Consider the following 18,004-nt stretch of genomic DNA (forward strand, 5'->3'; position numbering starts at 1 on the left):
TTGCGAAGGGGGTTTGAAATGGGGAAAAAGTAGTCACACATGCAATTTTAATAGTCTGATTTTTAGGTTTTGGGCTTAGAAGTAACTCCCTGGGGCAGTACCATGCTCTTTTAAGGGAATTACGTACAAGTCACTTGGGGTAACCTCGGTCTCTCAGTTTCAGTGATAGTGTGGTAGCTTCTCTATAATAGTCTTCTTTAGCATAACAATTGCGTCCAATTCTCAGGAATTGTGAATATGGTAGTGGGTCCCTGAGGGCCCTGGATTGATTGCTTGTATAACTTAACAGAGTGTTACGTTCTGTGGGCTTACGGTACAACTTCGTGCGAAGACTACCTTCAGAGTGATAAATGGTGAGGTCTTAAAAGGCAATAGATGATTTATTGGTAGTGAGGGGAATGTGAGGCTAGAGCAATTACTGTTCAACCAGTGGAGGAATTGGTTTAGTGTGTCTAGGTTGTTGCACCTAATAAGGAATATATCATCGATATATCTTCTCCAAATAGTTATTGCCGGGCAAAAAGGGTTGGATGGGTAGAGTATGGTGTTAGTTTCTAGATAGTCCATGAACAGTAGTGCCAGATTGGGGGAAAAAAAAAACCCATGGATGTACCCTTAACCTGTTGGTAGTACTGGTTTTCAAAAACAAAAAAAATCCTTGTCAGACATAGCTCCAATAATTGGAGAATGAAGATGGTTGGTACCGGGTGAGGTCGTGGTCTGGAGTCAATTGTTTTTTTGGATGACCAGCATAGCATTAGTTTGAGGAATATTCGTATACAACGATCCTACATCGAGTGTACACAGTAAATCAGTATCCTCAGTGAAAGCGTGATGTTCAATCAAGTTAATCATTGTCATGCTATCGATCACATAGCGTGCGGTAGATGGAACAAATTCTTTTATAAAGAAATCAACGTAGTGGCCGAGGGGCTCAAGGATTGAGTCACAACCCGAAACTATGGGTCTACCGGGTGGGACGTTTTTGTGGACTTGGGTCAAATCACCCAGGTGTCATGGGTGATTTGACATTGAGGAATAGGAATTCCTTCTGGTTGATAAACCCTGTTTCCAAAGCGTCAGTAGTAATTTTGGAAATGAGCCCTTGTAGTTCTTTAGTGGGGTCAGTGGGAAGTCTTGTGTAATGGTCAGTGTTAGCGAGCTGTCTACGGATTTCTGTGCTGTATGTATCTCTTTCTTGGAGGACGATCCCGCCCCCTTTGTCTGCACTCTTGATGATCAGTGATTCATTCCATTTCAAAGATCCAAGTGCATTTTTTTTTCCTTCAGGGATAAATTATAAGGAATGAATCTTCTAGTTTCTTTGAGTAAGGAGAGATCTTTAACTACCATTATCTCGAAGGCGATGACTTCGGGAAGAAGAATACCAGATGTAGGTAGATGGCAGACGGAAGGGAGTGTTTGATATAGTGGTGGGCGAGGGATTAAGTTGAAAAAAGGCTTGTAGGCGAGTGCAGCGAAAAAACCTTGATAGTTCAGTGTGTATTTCAGCCTCACCATTGATAAAATTTCTGGCGGGTCTGCTGCTCGCCCGGCTGATTGTACCAGCGCTGAGTGCGTTTCCCTCAACCTCATTTGGGTGTGTCGTGCTGGCCTCTGCCTAAAAAATGACTGTTTGGGCCTGGGTTTCTATTGGATGTGCTGGGGTTCTCACCAGTGTCGGAATTATCAGAAGAATCTGCGGACGTGTCAGAAAAGCCTACTAGGTTTTGGCGCCTGTTGAAGCGTCCCCACGGTCTTGTATTTTTGGGATTGGAGTATGCCCTATTACTATAGAAATCCTTCTGCAGATAGGGGTAGGTTTTTTCAATGTTGTAAGATTTTATATCTTTTTTGACTTTGTTGGTCTTTTTATTCTGTTCGGTTCAGTAGAAGTCGTCTACAGTCTCTTAGATTTCATCTAGCAATTTCTTTGACTCAGGGACTGGGTTTGATTCCAGGAGCTGTTTTTCAATTTCAGAGATTTCTTCAGCTAGGTTAGTGAGGGTCTCAGTGGCAATGTCAATCCCTAGAACTAACCAGTGCCTGGAGCACGTTGTTCCAATATGGCTAAAATTGTGAATATACTTTGGATTATCGGTAAATATTCCAGGAATGTTTCGTACTTGGTGTTATAAGGGAATTATGCCTGCCTTCAGATATTCCTTAGCATGTTATGTTATGTTATGTTATGTTATGTTATGTTATGTTATGGTATGTTAAAATTATTTGTACAGCGCACGGACACCAAGCGGTTTCATGGCGCTAAGCATAAGCGGCATCAATAGATAATCGTACTGAGGATGATCCCTGTATCTATTGTTTAGGGATCAAAAACACTGTCGACCAGTAATATAGTTACACACAAACTTATCAATGTGTTTTATCCGTGTGTTAACTATTTGTGGATAGCTTTGATATGCATTACTACTGATCATGATGCATCCCCTTTGCTTTTTCCTGAAAACCCGTTTTGTTTATTTCTGTTTTTATTAATGTTTCAGTGATTTGGGATTGTAATAAATGTTTCAGAAAGTCCAAACATGAAGTTTGTTTAGCTGTTTCCTAGCCAAAGATAACATTTATTAAATGTAATATGGTGTCCCAATGCTTTCTGATGGAACAGCTTATCCTGCTACAGTGAAAATAGCTTTGAGTATGTATCTCTTTTCACTTTAAGGACATGTTTACTGTTCATTTGGTTATGTGTCCTACTTTTAAATGCAATGCTCCCTGATTTATATAGTCAATAAGGCCTACATAAGCGTGATTTATTAATATTTGAAAGGAAGGTTTAAGCCTGTCAAAAGTGGATATTTTGATATGTCAAATTTTGAGTTTTTACACTGCATAGACAAGCTACAATGGTAGGCCTAGAGATAGGTTTTGCAGTGCCACTGCAGTGGGCTGCACAATTAATGCTTCAGCTTACTTGTAGCATTTCATTTGCAGGCAGCAGGAACACTTTGTACCACATACCAGTGACTTATGAGTAAATCAAATGTGGCAGTCAGGCATATCCAAATTTGACCATGTTGTAAGTGGGAGCACAATCACTGTATCACTGGATGGCCAGCAAAAATAGGATTCAGCAAAAAAGGCAAATAAATCCAGTGTGACCCTGCAGAAAGGGGAGTTTTCCAATACTCTACCACAACAAGAGGCTGCACCATGCTAGTAATGTTTTTAAGGGTTTCAATTGTTTATCGAGCACTCCTAAATATAGTTTATAATTGTTTCCATAAAAATTATCAATCACCTAATTCACAAAAAACATGTACTGCCCCAATCTACCTTTTATTTCTTCCTGCACCTCACACTCTTTCCTTCATTTTCTTTCCACTTCGCACTTGTGCACCATCTACACTGTGTTGTGGTGAAACAAAATAAGAAGTATGATAACCTGTAGTGTTGAACTGCTTACATGGGTTTGGAATTTGCTCGGAATTGTCTTAATCTGACGAGGTCTATGCATCCTAGTACAGTAAATCCAGGAGATTTTAGGCTCAGTTGAAATCCCGTTCAGAGTCAGTTATTGTATAATTTAGAAGGTCAAAGCCATTATTTATATGGCCTGGCTAAAGCCTCTCACCTATCTCTACTGAGACACAGTGTCATTTTCTTTACAGTGTTAATGACACGATATGCACCAATCAGTGAAAAATAGCAATAAGCTTCTTTACCGCCAGGAGCGGTGGCAGAACGTTTGGAGTGGCTGCTGCCAAATTTTGGAACAGCCTCCCACTGGATCTCAGGTTTATTGATTCAGAGCAAGTGTTCCGCCGTAAACTTAAGACCTGGCTGTTCACTTTCCCTTAAAATTTGCCTCTCCCGCTAGCCAACATGCTCCGTTCAGCGCCCCTTCTGACTGACAAGTATTCTGTAGCGCCGGGACACCCCCTTTGGGGGTAGCTGTGCGCTCTATAAGCTTCCTAAATCATAATAATAATAATAATAACTCTGGAAGTTGTACCTCTAAAGTGTTTCTTTTAAACTGTAATCCAGTGTAAGGAAGGGCTCACATCAGCATGTTAGTAAAGAGGTTTATTCTACTGTAACACAGCATACCTACCACCAGCCATCAACAAGAACAACATTTTTTAACTGTCAAGTTTTGAATTCTCCAACTCCACCACTCAGTAAATGATATCACCATGGTAGAACTCCCAGCAGCATACATTCTTTCAAGACCACAACAGACCTCCTTCCCTTACTATATATAAAAAAGGAAAAACGACAACACTTAACAAGCAAAAACTAAATAACATTTACAATAGAAACAAGAATTAGTACATTAAATAGGACATAGCGCCTAACAGATATGAGATTATAAAACAAGGTAAAAAGCATGCAATTCAAAAGAGAATTTAGCATGAGTACATCATAACTAGTGCTGGGCGGAGCTCAAAGTGTTTCACTTCGCTGAATTCCGCGGAGTCACCGGAAAATCCTGTGGAATTCCCTGATTTTCCGCAGATGCAGTATTGCTCAGCCACCCCTACAGAACCAATACTACAGATTTCTTTCGGGCCCTAAGGAAACCGCAGCAGTCACACTTTTGCTTTTCTCTTTAAAAGCTTTCTTAAAGATTCAGTTTCAAAATGTCGAGAGTTGGTGCTGGATGACTAAATGTCATTTAGTTTGTAGTTCGCCGACACAAGAAAGATCACTGAGAGTTAACGCACAGTGACATGGAAGACATAAGACAAACAAGCGCCTGCAAGAAGAAATCCAGTACAGTAAATTAGCAGACGGTTTGTAGCAGTGCTGATTCTCTAGCGGTCTACTTCTGACAGGGCTCAGGGGCGGCCTTAGGCATGTGCAAGCTGTGCACCTGCACAGGGCCGTCAAACCCTAGGGGCCGCCACGCCAATATATATCCTTAATATAATAATCCTCTGAGGATGTAAACATATTTGCATGACAGCCCCTGGGAGGGATTTGGTGGCCACTGTGTCTGTTCTACTTCCAAACACTGAGACCTCCCCCCTCTTCACTGGCCTCTGCGCATGCGTTCCACCGAGGGCCCCCTACCTACGCTCCCTGGGCCATGGCGGCCCCTCCGCAGGGCCGCCATGATCCTAGAGCCGCCCCTGCAAGGCTAGAGGGTTTTTTAAATAATTAGGGTATGCAAGAGTCACAAGTAGACTGGGAAAGCGGCCAAACATGTGATGTAGCAACATTTCACAAACTACTATGGCATTAAAAGTGGTTACTACTCTGGCAGCATTGGCATAGATTATCGCTTGTGATTTTAGTCTTAATTATGTTATATTACTACAAGGGCAAGAATGTAAAACCAAGCAAAGTGAAGTATTCAGAAAGAGACTCCACACTTTCAAGTTTAGAATCAAAACCACCAGCAGCATTGTAGAAAGTTTAGCACTGAGGGGAAAAGCTACCCCTGACCTTTGCCCTCCCTCCTGAGGCAGTGCAGCCTCAGATGCAAATAGCCACTCCCCCACTCATTTACTTACACAATATTCTCACCATTTTACCTGTTTTTTTCTCATTTTCTTTCCAGTTCTCAGCAATGTAAGTCTCCTTTCCAGCATTACATTGTTATAGAATATAATGCTGAGATGCTCGTCCATGCAGAGGTAAACTAAATTGCCGAAACCCAGGAGCCGGCCCACAGCACTCCGCTGCCCCAGTAGAAAACGCATGTATCTCCCCATAAACACCACCCGCGACACTCCAGAGCAGGTGAATGATGCACAATAAATATTGCACAGAAACTGTGGTCTTCAGACGGAGGCACTTGCTCTTTCTAATCCAGCCAGGGAAGGTGAGGAACCTGTTGCACAGAAGGTTGGGATGGTAAATGGCTACATTCGACCCATTCACAGTAGCAGCATGCCTGGAGGGCAGGAGCCGCTTTTCTTTGTAGGGTCTTTCCTCGGGCTGGTACAGTTTAATGTGTGCATAAATTCCACCGAGTACTCATGTTCTCTCTGAGACTGGGACAATTCTCTGTTGAGTTAGAGGCGCCAGAAGGGCCTCTCTGCCCAAAAAGGAAACAATGGGATGCAGCGGATACTCAATAGCCTGGAGAGTGCAGAGGGTGAGTTGGGAAGCCAACTAGTGGAGCAGAGTTTTCCATCCACCCCCAATCATAACCTTTCAGGTTGGCCACTAGTTGGCTCCCTCATACACATGCTAAACATAAGTACTGAATTAAGACGTTAGAAAGAACTAAACCTACATGATAGTCTCTATCTAGTCAAGTTACTGTGCTCCTTACTTTCTCACTTCCAGATCTCTGGACAGAATCTTTAGGTGCAGTTGGTTGGTACTGATGTAGCACTCTTCCTATTAGGTAATCTTGACATGCTCCAAACACCTCCAGAATCCAATAATGTTTCCTCACCTCACTAATTATGAAAGGGCCCATAGAGCTGGAAGACCCCATTTTCACAAACCCTGGCTTCTTGACAAAATCAGCATCACCTTCCTTCCACACCATGTTTAACATTTGTCCCATCATCATATCTTGCTTGCAGGTTGAGCTTTGAATTTGATAACCTTTTTGTCAGAGATAAAAAGGGGACTCTAATGAGACACAATTCGGAGAGAGATGATGTGCCTACCAAGTTTCTTCTACCAAATTCGTCAGAGTTTCCCAAGATTCTACAGCTTTTTGCATAGAACTCTAAATCACCCTGTTCATGTGTTCCACAAAACCATTAGCCTATGTAGCATACAGTGCAGTTTTTAAATGCACAATAGCCAAACAATGCATAAAATCACATTGGCGGTAAATTGAAGGGGCCATCTGTTAAATCCCTATTAGCAGTAATAACAGCTAAAATGTTACCGACATTATCATATGGCAATACGGCATTATATGGGAAGGACGCCGACCTGTTAAACAAATCACAAGTGTCAATATATAAAAGAGTCTTTCAAATCCATCAGGCCGCATTCCCAGCACAGGTGAGACTAGAATTTGGGGTAATGAACGAAACACTGGGGAGAATGTACGCAACCATTAAGCAATGGTATAGACTGAAGCAAAATGCAGCAGAATTGGAACTGAACAAGGCTCTGTGGGAGGAACGAGAGAAAGACGAAAAGTCTCCCTACAACCAATACCTAAGATAAACATTATCAGCAACTTGTACAGGTGAGCTCTGGAAAACTAGCCTGTCCTACTCATCCTTCAAACAAGCTATAAACAAATCAGCAAAATTTCACTCTCTGCTAGTAGATAAAAACATCCTCAGTAAGAGAAAACACACCTGAATGGTAATCACCAACTATAAGACACTCACCCCAGCGCCGTCCATTATCAGCCAACATGGGTCCACAAACGGTCGAAAGAATGTAGATTACGTGGAAGCGGCAAAGAGAATTTCATCCACCTAATCTGCACATGTCCTAAACTGTTAAAAGCTAAACGCACAAGCCACTGTATTAAAATATGCCATGAACATCAGATGAATAGGGACGTGCAGAACTGCAATCATAGCGGGCTTGGACTCAACTGACACCTTACTGAACTGCCAACTAATAAAGTTACTTGCCGTACATGAGCAAGCATTAAAACATGAATTTCGAGCTACTGCACGCTAATCTTAAATAAAACTGATTGGTCTGGAGAAAGAACTTTGTATTCTGAATATAATGGCGAGCTTGGCAAGACCGTTTGAAAAATATTCTCTTTCATACAGCGGACTACGAGTTAACTAACGCTCCGGACTTATTAATCGTTCATCACATATTTTTTTAAACATCTGTATATTATTAAGTGATCAACAACCTGTTAATGAAATTTTCATACATACTTGAGTGCTAACTACTGCTAAGCAAAAGATGTTTATGATTTTTAGTATTTACAAAAAAATATTTTTATTGTTGTTCTCAGCTTTTTATTAGAAATTGTATTGTGGTTTTAATGAACTGAAACAATAAATATATTGAACACATAAAATGACACATTTCCTGAGAGTTGAACTCTACACGATTGTCTGTCCACTAGAAGAAGAATAAAATGTTCATTTTGATCCAAAAAATCAAATAGGACCATAATGTCTGATCCTAATTTAGTCTAAGGCTCCAAGGGAATCTCCACAGGCGTCAAAGGAGTTGTGTGTGCAATCTTGTTTTGTCATTCTCGGAACACAGCCAACAATGCTTTACCACATGTTCAACTTGTCAGTCAATACAAGTCCACTAGTACTATTGCTGAAGTCTAGATTCATCACGTTCCACCCAAGATGTCTCTCATGGGCCAAGCTAATTAACTTCTCCTACATCCTTTCAGATGGAATTAACCTTGAACTTCTACAAATTTAGGTCCTGACAAAGGCAATCTGAGACAAAGTATAACTTTATGACTCTTGGTATTCTCAGAGTTCATTTACAAGTCTTATCTTTATGTCTGCTGTTGGGCCAGAATCTCGGCTCGGGCCAGCAACTCGGCACTTGGGCTGGAATCTACGCACCTAGACCGGTGTCTCCTGTTTGGATCGGAATCTCCACACCCGGGACAGAATCTCCAGTTCGGAAGGATGACTTGTAATCCATGGGTCAGAATGCAATTTTTACAAAAATTTAAATTAGGAACGTGAGCTAAATGGTCGAGGGGAGTCATAAAAATCAGTTTGGGCAGGGAAAAGGGTGTACATGCAGTCCATGCGTTGCGCTCCCCGCAGTCTTGACCGTAGTCATTTGGAACCCTTCTTCCTTCATAGACAACACAGATTACATTCTTTTTTTGGAACAATCTTGTGCTCAATAAGTTTCAGCAAACTCAAACCTATTGAAAGGTAACTCTTGAAAAACATCAGAATTTCAGCTAAAATGATCCCATATGGCACAATCATGGGCAAGGCATGAAGCTGCCAAGAAGAGACAAGGAGAGAGGACTTAAATAGCCGAAGGACCTGACAGCAGTCTGACAATATTTACCATGTATCCTCTGTGCCACTGACTTGTTGGTGCCCACCACAGAAATATGTCCCGAAGGTGAACCCATAAATGCCAGAAGGCAAGTGGACAAGGAGGCTCTTATCAGCCGGTGCCCTGTGCCAGCACTGTAAGCAAGTAGGCCTGACAGGATTCAAAGACGGGCAAAGACATATAGCCCTATCCCCCTTCAGCCCTTTGCCTCTCAGGCTAAAGAATGGTGATGGATTAATCCCAGATCTTTTGAATGGGTGTGAGTGTTTGATTGATTCAGATGCTCCGTCCATCACCACCCCCTTTTGTACCGCTTCTGACCGCCATGAGTGTGGCAGGGTATGCTCAGACGTGAGTCCTTTGCTCACTTTGCCACTGGATTCAAGCAAGCTGGGCTGAAGACGGCTGGAATGCCAGAAACCGGTCCTCGGAAGCTTGTTTCCGGTCCAGGGAAGACATGGCTTGGCAGTTCGGGCTGGACTGTTCCAATGAGGCACAGGGTCAGACTGATTTGCATATAGCCATGTCTGAACTGGGGTGGCGGAGTGAGCTAAAGAACGGTGATGGATTAAACCCAGATCAGTTGACTGGGTGTGAGTGTTTGATTGATTCAGATGCTCCGTCCATCACCACCCCCTTTTGTACCGCTGGTGAACCCTTAAATGCCAGAGGGCATGTGGACAAGGAGGCTCTTCAGCCGGTGCCCTGTGCCAGCACTATAAGCAAGTAGGCCTGACAGGATTCAAAGACGGGCAAAGACATATAGCCCTATCCCCCTTCAGCCCTTTGCCTCTCAGAGGATGAAGCCAGCTCCCAGCCAGTGTAAAGGAGTGACTCGTATTCACCATGAATGAGGAACGGCTACCTCCACCCCGGCAGGGAAACTAAGCATCCCTTTGGTCAAAGACTGCTGGGCTATTTTTCCTGACGAGGACCTGGCTTTGCAGATCCCATAGCAGATGCCTTAGTCAAAGTGACCTCTAGTGCTGCACGCCCAATCTAACCCCTTCCCCAACTCCAATTCTGCGTCCGATTCCGCTCCCAGCCCCATGCACCATCAGGTTAGGAAGAGAGTCAGAGAGAGCAAAGAAGGAAGGGCACTGGAGAGAAGAAAGGGAGCGATGAGGAGGGAGAGGAAGGGAGGAGGGTGGTAAAGTTGAAGGAAGAAACAAGAGACAGGTACAGTAATGGGGGGAGGGTGGGGTGCGGAAGGAGAAAGAGGCAGGAAGAGGGTAGAGAGGGGAAGGAAGGGAGGAGAAGGAAGGCAGGGAGAGAGAATGAAGGGAAGTGGAAGAAGTAGGCAGAGGAAGGAAGGGACGAGAGAGGAAGGAGACGGGGAAGTGAGTGGGAGTAAGAAGCAGAGGAAGCAAGAAATGCTTTGTTTATCAAGCATTACCATTTTTTGCTTGAAACTGCCATTGTTTGTCTCTGATCACAGCCTGCTCCATCAATTCCTGACATTTTTTCCGCCGAAGACAAGACGCACTGTAGATCACAGGGCAGGGAGGGAGTTAGGCCTGTTGCAGTAAACTTACGGCCACAGGTTCAAATGTCAGCACAGCAAATGAACCCATTCATCTTTCCAAGGTCAATAAAGCGATTGTCAGTGAGCTGGGCAATAAAACATTAAAGCCAGAAGACTGTGCAGCTGGTGTTACATTTATAAAACACATTAATGCTGTCACAATTGGTAATACAAGAGTAAGTTTCATTCCACAAACTGATGTAAACTATGGGCCCGATTCACAGAACTAATTTAAGACAAAATCCTAAACTTACTACTTTTTGTATTCACAGAAGTTAGGATTTTGTCTTAAGTTTGTCTTAAGACAGACTTAAGACAGACTTAAGACAAAATCCTAACTTAAGTCTGTCTTAAGTCTGTCTTAAGGCAAACTTAAGACAAAAACCTAACTTCTGTGAATACCAAAAGTAGTAAGTTTAGGATTTTGTCTTAAGTTAGTTCTGTGAATCGGGCCCTATGAGTGCAGTCCTCTGCACTCACGGCTAACATCAAAGTCCAGACTGCAGGTTCCACTGTACAGTACCAGTGCAGTCAGTCTCACGCAATGGAGACAAATCAATGTACAACAAGCATTTGCAATACAATAGGCCTCGCATTTACGCGAGTTTGAGCTATTTGCATTGTAAATCTCAATGCCTTTTATTTATGGTTTACTTTTTAAAACATAAATAACTGACATTGACATTTACAATGCCAATATTTTAAAGTTGTGTAAATGCGAGACCTATTGCATTGCAAATGCTTGTAATACATGGTAGAAAAGCCTAGCATAATACTTCCCCAGCCCCAAAAGGAGAGCAGCTGTGCCTTATTTTGGAAACACATTGTTTCTTCATTTGCTGTCACCAACTTCAATTTGTGTTTATTGTTGTCAGTGGTAAGGGGAGGAGCCTAAATATTGCACACCCCTCACTACAATCCTACATTTCCCAGTACTCACTTTAGCATCCTCATCGCCACTGATAAATCCACCAGAGAAATGTGAGATGTGAACAGTACTTTAAGCACAGCCTTATGACAAACAGGCTAGCAGCTCCCCCATTCAGACAGCAGCTGCTGGCGCTGGGATGCAGCGTGTCCTTCAAAGACCACATTCCACATTCTAATTTAGGGCTCGAGTAGGATGGCGGTGAATCCACAGCCTCTGGGCCGGTGGAAGCCACCACCGGCCTGGAGGATGCGGATTCACCTCCACGGTCCCTGTAAACACCACCCGCCAGATCAGGATGGCGGTAGGATCAGCGGCGGATGGCAGGTCCGTCCGCCGCTGATCCGCGGGTTGTAGCCTGCTATTTGGTGGCGGTGTCTGCAAGACACCGCCAGCCAAATTAGGAAGCATGTGTAAACATGCTTTTCCGCGGCGTTTTTACCGCAGTGGAAAAGCATGTGGACCTTTGCTTCTGGGGAGCCCTTGTGGGCCCCCAGGGTGAAGGGGTGTGGGGGTGCAAATGGGGGGTACCTATGGTACCCCCCTGCATTTGCATGCACAAAGCGGCAAGCACCACACGGTGCCTGCCGCTTTGTGCATGCAAATGCAAAGCATGCATTTTTAACATTGCGGCGGGTGCTGCTTGAAGCAACACCTGCCGCAATGTTAAGGATACAGGATGTGACCGCCAGGGGCCGGTCACATCCTAATTGGCATGGAGGGACTGCCGCTGCCCTTGCGGACGGTCCCTCCACCTCGGTGGTGGCGGACGGACGCAGGTCCGTCCGCCATCCTAATGACCCCCTTAGTTAGGATGCAAACCATAAATACATCATTCTTCAATACAGAGCCTGCAACCAAATGATAACAGAATTACCAGACGTCAGCAATAGCTAGTCCCAAGACAACGCAGCAGGCATTAAAACCACATGCCAAATAGAGGCATTTGAACAGAAAAAAAGTCCCTAAGTGGAAGCAGACAAGTCCTAGGTTTGATCTCCAGAGTCCACATACATATATAAGTACTAGCAGCCCGTCCCGACCTTGTCCGGGAGCAATCAGGCTTCCCCGAACCCCGCCCGCCCCGACATTGTCCAGCAGCCCGGGACACCGACCCCCGCCCGCCCTGACATTGTCCAGCAGCCTGGGCCCCCGTCCTCCCCGTCCCCCGCCTGCCCCGACCCCCGCCTGCCCCGACATTGTCCGTGGGTCCCCCGGAGCCTTACCTCAGCTGCCGCTCCCTCCCCACTCTCCTCAGTTCACCGCTCCACCGCTCCTTGCCGCTCATCACCGCTCCTCCCGCTTGTCCGCCGGTCCTCACCGCCTGTCTGCCGCTGGACACCGCTCCTCCCCCGCGCCATGTCTGCCGCCCCTCCCTGTGCTCCTGACGTCAGCACGCATGTCACGGCCGGCGCTGCTTCGAAGGGACTACTTTTGTTTAAAGGTACATTTTTTAAATAACGCATATTTTTATAGTTTATGTAGCCTATGTCCATCTGCACACCCTGACAATTGCAATGATGTATCAGGTGTGTGGATTGGCGCTGTGGTTCCCGAGTTTACCCGCCTCAAAGGTTCAAAGTTCTTGCTTTATAATAGTAGTATAGATATACTAAAGTAATAAAAAAACTCAATAAAATATGTCTAAAAAAAAAGTATATACTAAAGTATATACAAGAGGTCTTGAATGCTCGACTTAAAAAGGCAGACTAGTGATGTATAGCAAGCCACCCATGTGGGTTATCAGTCTGGTGAGGCATGACATGCTGTGGAACTGATAGGTACTGCTTAGTGCTGAGAGCTGGATGGTGTGTAGACGTTATGTAAATGGTTTTTCAGAAGTGATGTTTCAAGGTGAGTGTACCAATTTGAATAAACGCTTTGCGAGGCCACGGTGAGCTATCGTAAGGAATTCCTACTACCTACCTCTGATACCCGCTGCTCCCCTCTCATACATTTTGGCAGACAGCCCGATCAGTGCTGCACAGCACGGAATGTGGGCAGTCTACACTGTGATCTGTGGTGGCCCGAGAAGTTAAAAGCGACAGCTGAGAACGCTTTCATACCCTAAAGTCCCCATAGCCAATCAGGGAAAGGCGAGAGGGAAGGAAGGCATCAAGCTACCAACGTAAATGCTTCAAAAGACAAACCTGTGGCGCTAGCCAACAGGCACTTGCCTGGCAAGCCCACAGGAGAAGTACAGAGAAGTTGGGGTAAGCATGTTCAGCCCTGTAGGTAGATGACAAATCTTTTGCTGAACTCCACACTCCAAAACAGAGTGGGGAGTTGCAAAACTCTGTGAACTCTGCTGGCGGATCATAGTTTGTCACCCACCGATACAATGCATACAGACCCAAATTATATTAACTTATTGTATAGCTTGTGGGCTATATTCTTGTATATTTCATTGTGATAAAAACATTGCACACTCAAGTTACATGTATCACATTTTCGCTTGAGCACCTTTTCACTTCACGTTTGATCACATCTCACTATACTTAAAGTTTGTAAAATGTAATCTATAGATTTTTTATATTAAAAAAATCTTAATTATTAATATTGATTTGTATCTCAAAATAATTCTTGTCCTCATAGGGACTGCTGTTGTTCTATAATAATAGACTGGGGGAAGTGGCAAGTTGGAGAGACTCAAATGGCAGGGGTAGCTCCTGGGAAGCTACACATCTTGTGGGGAAATTTCAGTTTATTTGTTTTACCCCTTAACAGAAAATCTAGTAGGGTGACATTCTTCTTCATCTTGTAGAATGGAGGTATGTTACTTTAATCTGCATAGCTTCAAGGTAGTGTAGTTTCCTTTGAAAATGTGTCAGACTTTCTTTAATTAAAAATATGAACAATAGATTCACCTTGAGGCACCACTAGTTGGAGACTTTTAATAGAAAGCTAAAAAGGCATGAATGATGACTCTTGCTCCTTTGACATTGTGTTCATAATTCTCAACTATGCACCAGGTTGATGGAACTGATGATGAGAAAATAACCCTTTTTGTAAGAGCACAGAATATTATCTCAATCCATAAGTCCAATTAAGCATTAACCCATTTATTTTACAGCTAACCAAATGTTCGGTCAAGTTGATTTTAATGGTAAAATAACACATGTGTTTCATGTATTTCATCTGCATTTTGTTTCAAGTTTCACTGAATGTTAATACCTATTCCAGAACATCGAAAGTTTGATTATGCTTTCCTGTTTCAAGAAAAAAGGACCATTGCCTTAGTTTAATTTTAAATATCTATTTTCTTTTTCTTTGCTTTAGTGCACTCCCAGAAACAGAACCGACAGACCTGTGTACGGAAGAGTCTTATATGCGCATTTGCCATGGCCTTCATAATTAGCGTCATGTTGATTGCAGCCAATCAGATTCTCCGGAGTGGCATGGAGTAGCCTATCATCATACACTGTGAACAATTGAACCATGCATGCGCATGCCAACGGGTGAACATTTTTATCTATGAACTTCTAAAGGGATATAAACGCATAAAGAAACCTTCTGCAACCAGCACCAACCAGCAACTTGTGGACCGACTACGTGTTCTTGGCAGGGACACAAAAGGGCTGTCTTAATGCTTTAAAGGTTTTTGTTTCCTAATGCAATAATATTATGGAGTTGTGAATTATTGCTTCAAATTTATAAAAATTTGATTCAGTGGAATTTATTTTCCTAAGTTTAGACTTCCCAACCCTGATCCATATTGTTTTCTTGTTGAAGAATGAGCTAATGCAATCAGTTGTTTGAGGAACTACCATTCACTTTCATGGTTCAGAAGTGGTTGACTAGCTGAGGCAATGAGGATTTAACACTCTTACATGTGAGCAGTGGGGCTGCTCATGTGTGCATCAATCATCAATGTCCTTACCTTAATGTTGAAGGAGCAGGTGCACACAGCCGAGGAAAATTCATGGATACAAATTTCAAAATTTTAGCCACAAATGATTTTCCGGGTGAGCGAGTGAATGATGACTGATTTCATACTGAAGTATGATCTGTGGATGTTCTCCCATATGCTTTTTAAGGTTCAACTAAATTTGGATGCATACTTATTAGCTGAACATTTAAAATGTTTCTCCTGTAGTGTTTCTAGTGAACATCTTAGCAACAATATGGAAAATGATATTGATATTGGACGAATCGTGTTCAACTCATAGTAGAGAGTGATGGTCACCATGGTAAGGATCCCTTCTACCACAAGAGCTAGGTGTAAACACAGGCCTGATTCCTAAAGCACTTTCAACCTGTAACTTTGGCGTGCATGCTCAATCTCTTTTTTAAATAGACCCTAATGAATTTTGTCATTCATAAAAGTAGGTATTCCAATCATGAAATGATTTACTCACCCTGATATTTTTTAGAGTAAATATACTGTCACGGCTATTGAGTTGGCATCCCAATCCTTGAATGCCCTTAATGTACATGTTTGTTATTCTTAAAGTCTCCTCTCTTACCCCGTCACACGCTGAGAAAAGGCCATATTTTTACTTCTGACATGGCCAGGATGAAATCCCTTTTGAGACAAGAAAAAGGGTAGTGAACACCCTAAAACTGATTGGAGTGAAAAGCCAAGATTTTTATTCTCCTTGGGGTAAGTATTTTCCTCAGGGAGAAAACAAAAACGTTTGCAAGGGTATTTGCACTTGTTGCATCAATTTTCGGTATTAAAAAATAAAGATATATTTACTTTCAAATGAAAAAACGAAATTGGCGGACCGGTGAAATGTTTGTGAATTCCAAACAATCAGATATCTGCCCCCATATTAGGCCCTTGATTACAGGTTGAACAATATGGTGTCCCTTGTTGTATCCTGATCCATTGATATATAACTGGCCCAATATTCTGGCACCCTGGTTTGTCAGTAAAATCTCTTTGAGGTTGGACTAAGGATGCAGTGTGGCACGGTCCCTGGGCCCACTCTACCCCTCCTACTTTACCTGGAATGCAGATAATTCTTGCCCGTGCCTCCCTTGACCACTGCCATCCACCCCCTCTGGCTTTTGTTCTGCCCAGTCGCCATTTCCTATAAACAAATGTGTATTGTTATTCCCCATTCCAACAGCATTAACTTGGAATAGGCCAATGTAGAGGTGGAGATACCGACTTGAATTGTTAATTCCAAACCACTGGTATCTCCGCACCCTAGTACGCCGAGCTCATAATTGAGGCCATGGTAGGAAATTGTGTGTGAGATTTTCATTTTTATTTGATGCCCAATGACTCTAGAAGAAGATCAGTAACATAAATTGTGTCCTTGAAAATATGCTTTGGATCTACTTCTTAATGAATATTGGCCATTGTTCTGCTAAATGCTTTGATGCACCAACAACACAGTGAAAGTGGTCTTACAAGGGAGGATCACTGTTCAAAAAAATGAAAGTTAAAAAGCATACTCCTAGTCTTCACAATATAGAGCATATAGAGCATATCAGAATCTTCTGACCAGATGCTAAATGCATCAACCAGAGGATTCACATTAGAGGTTGAGAGTCATTACAGGAATATGAATTGTGGCCTTCTGCATGGCCATCAACTAATCCTACAGAAATTCAGTAACTATGGGCCATGTAGGCCCAATTCACAAAGATATTGCTGTGGCTTACTCTTGCAGCACTCCTGGCTTATTCCTATTGGTGAATTACTGGAGTAAACCAAGAGCACTCCTAGTTTACATCTGGAATTCAGGGGTAAAGCTCAAGCAAGTCAAGAATAAGTCACAACTAATTATAGCAGATTCTTTGTGAATTGTGCGCAATGACAGCCATGTTGTTGGTTCTAGTTGGCATGGCATTCGTGTATCTGGCCAGTTGTACCATCCTCAGTTGAACTGCAGATCAGCATAGCAGACCCCTTCATAGGATTTCTCCTCAGTGGAGAAGAGTGATTTTGATTGTCCTGTGTGACCTAGACCAGGAGCTCCTAACCAGTGTTGTGGGACGATTAGATTTGTATTCTGAAATTGGATTAACATCTTCCCTTAACAGCTCAAATTAAGGAAAATTGGGGAAGTGATTTTTAAATCTACTGTACCCAAAGGCACTAGGTAGTGTTTGAGTCGAAAAAATGGGGTGTCAATGTTCCGGAAAAATGTAAAAATAGCAATTACAGCAAAAGAAGGACATACAAGATGTTGTTTTCCTTAGCTTATGGTAGATGCTCCAAGAAAGTATTAAAGAGGCCTTCTGGTGAGTAATGTCACAGTACATTTTTGATCCCCAGCTGACATCATCAAACAAAGCACTTTTCTAGCCTGCCTATTCTTGGTGATTGTTGGAGATGCATGACTGGGTGAAGACAATGGTGTATTTTTGTCTACACTAGAGGGCTCCCCTAAGGTATTCAGGCCCGCCTCCAGGTAGGCTGATATTTACTCCTATGATTGCAAGGAACTCCTACTTCAACTGACTGATTTACAGACCTCAAGTGGTCAATCTAATGTTGTTATGTTTGGTTTTTCTAGGGTAGCATTTGACTAATTACACGTTCGCTCCAGGTATTTTTGCAGCAATAAAAAGGCATCACTAACCTAGATTCAATCCTTCACCACCTTTACCACATACCAGAGCATTCTTTAACCCTGAATGTGACGCAGTTTAGAATTTAAAGTATGTTTTATTGCACTACAAAGTTTTCC

At 43.0% G+C, this 18,004-nt stretch overlaps 1 protein-coding gene across 1 annotated transcript in view; it reads left to right on the forward strand.

Moving 5' to 3' along the window:
- CALN1 (calneuron 1) overlaps positions 1-15,230 on the forward strand; it is a 1,377,605-nt gene extending 1,362,375 nt beyond the window's left edge. The window contains exon 5 of the mRNA XM_086958485.1: positions 14,637-15,230. Within this exon, the coding sequence (XP_086814611.1) occupies positions 14,637-14,764 (128 nt within the window). The 3' untranslated portion in view covers positions 14,765-15,230. The remainder of the gene's footprint in view (positions 1-14,636) is intronic.
- The last annotated feature ends 2,774 nt before the right edge of the window (positions 15,231-18,004 follow it).

This window comes from Lissotriton vulgaris, chromosome 2_1 (assembly GCF_964263255.1).
Source record: "Lissotriton vulgaris chromosome 2_1, aLisVul1.2, whole genome shotgun sequence".
In the NCBI taxonomy this organism is placed as follows: domain Eukaryota; kingdom Metazoa; phylum Chordata; class Amphibia; order Caudata; family Salamandridae; genus Lissotriton; species Lissotriton vulgaris.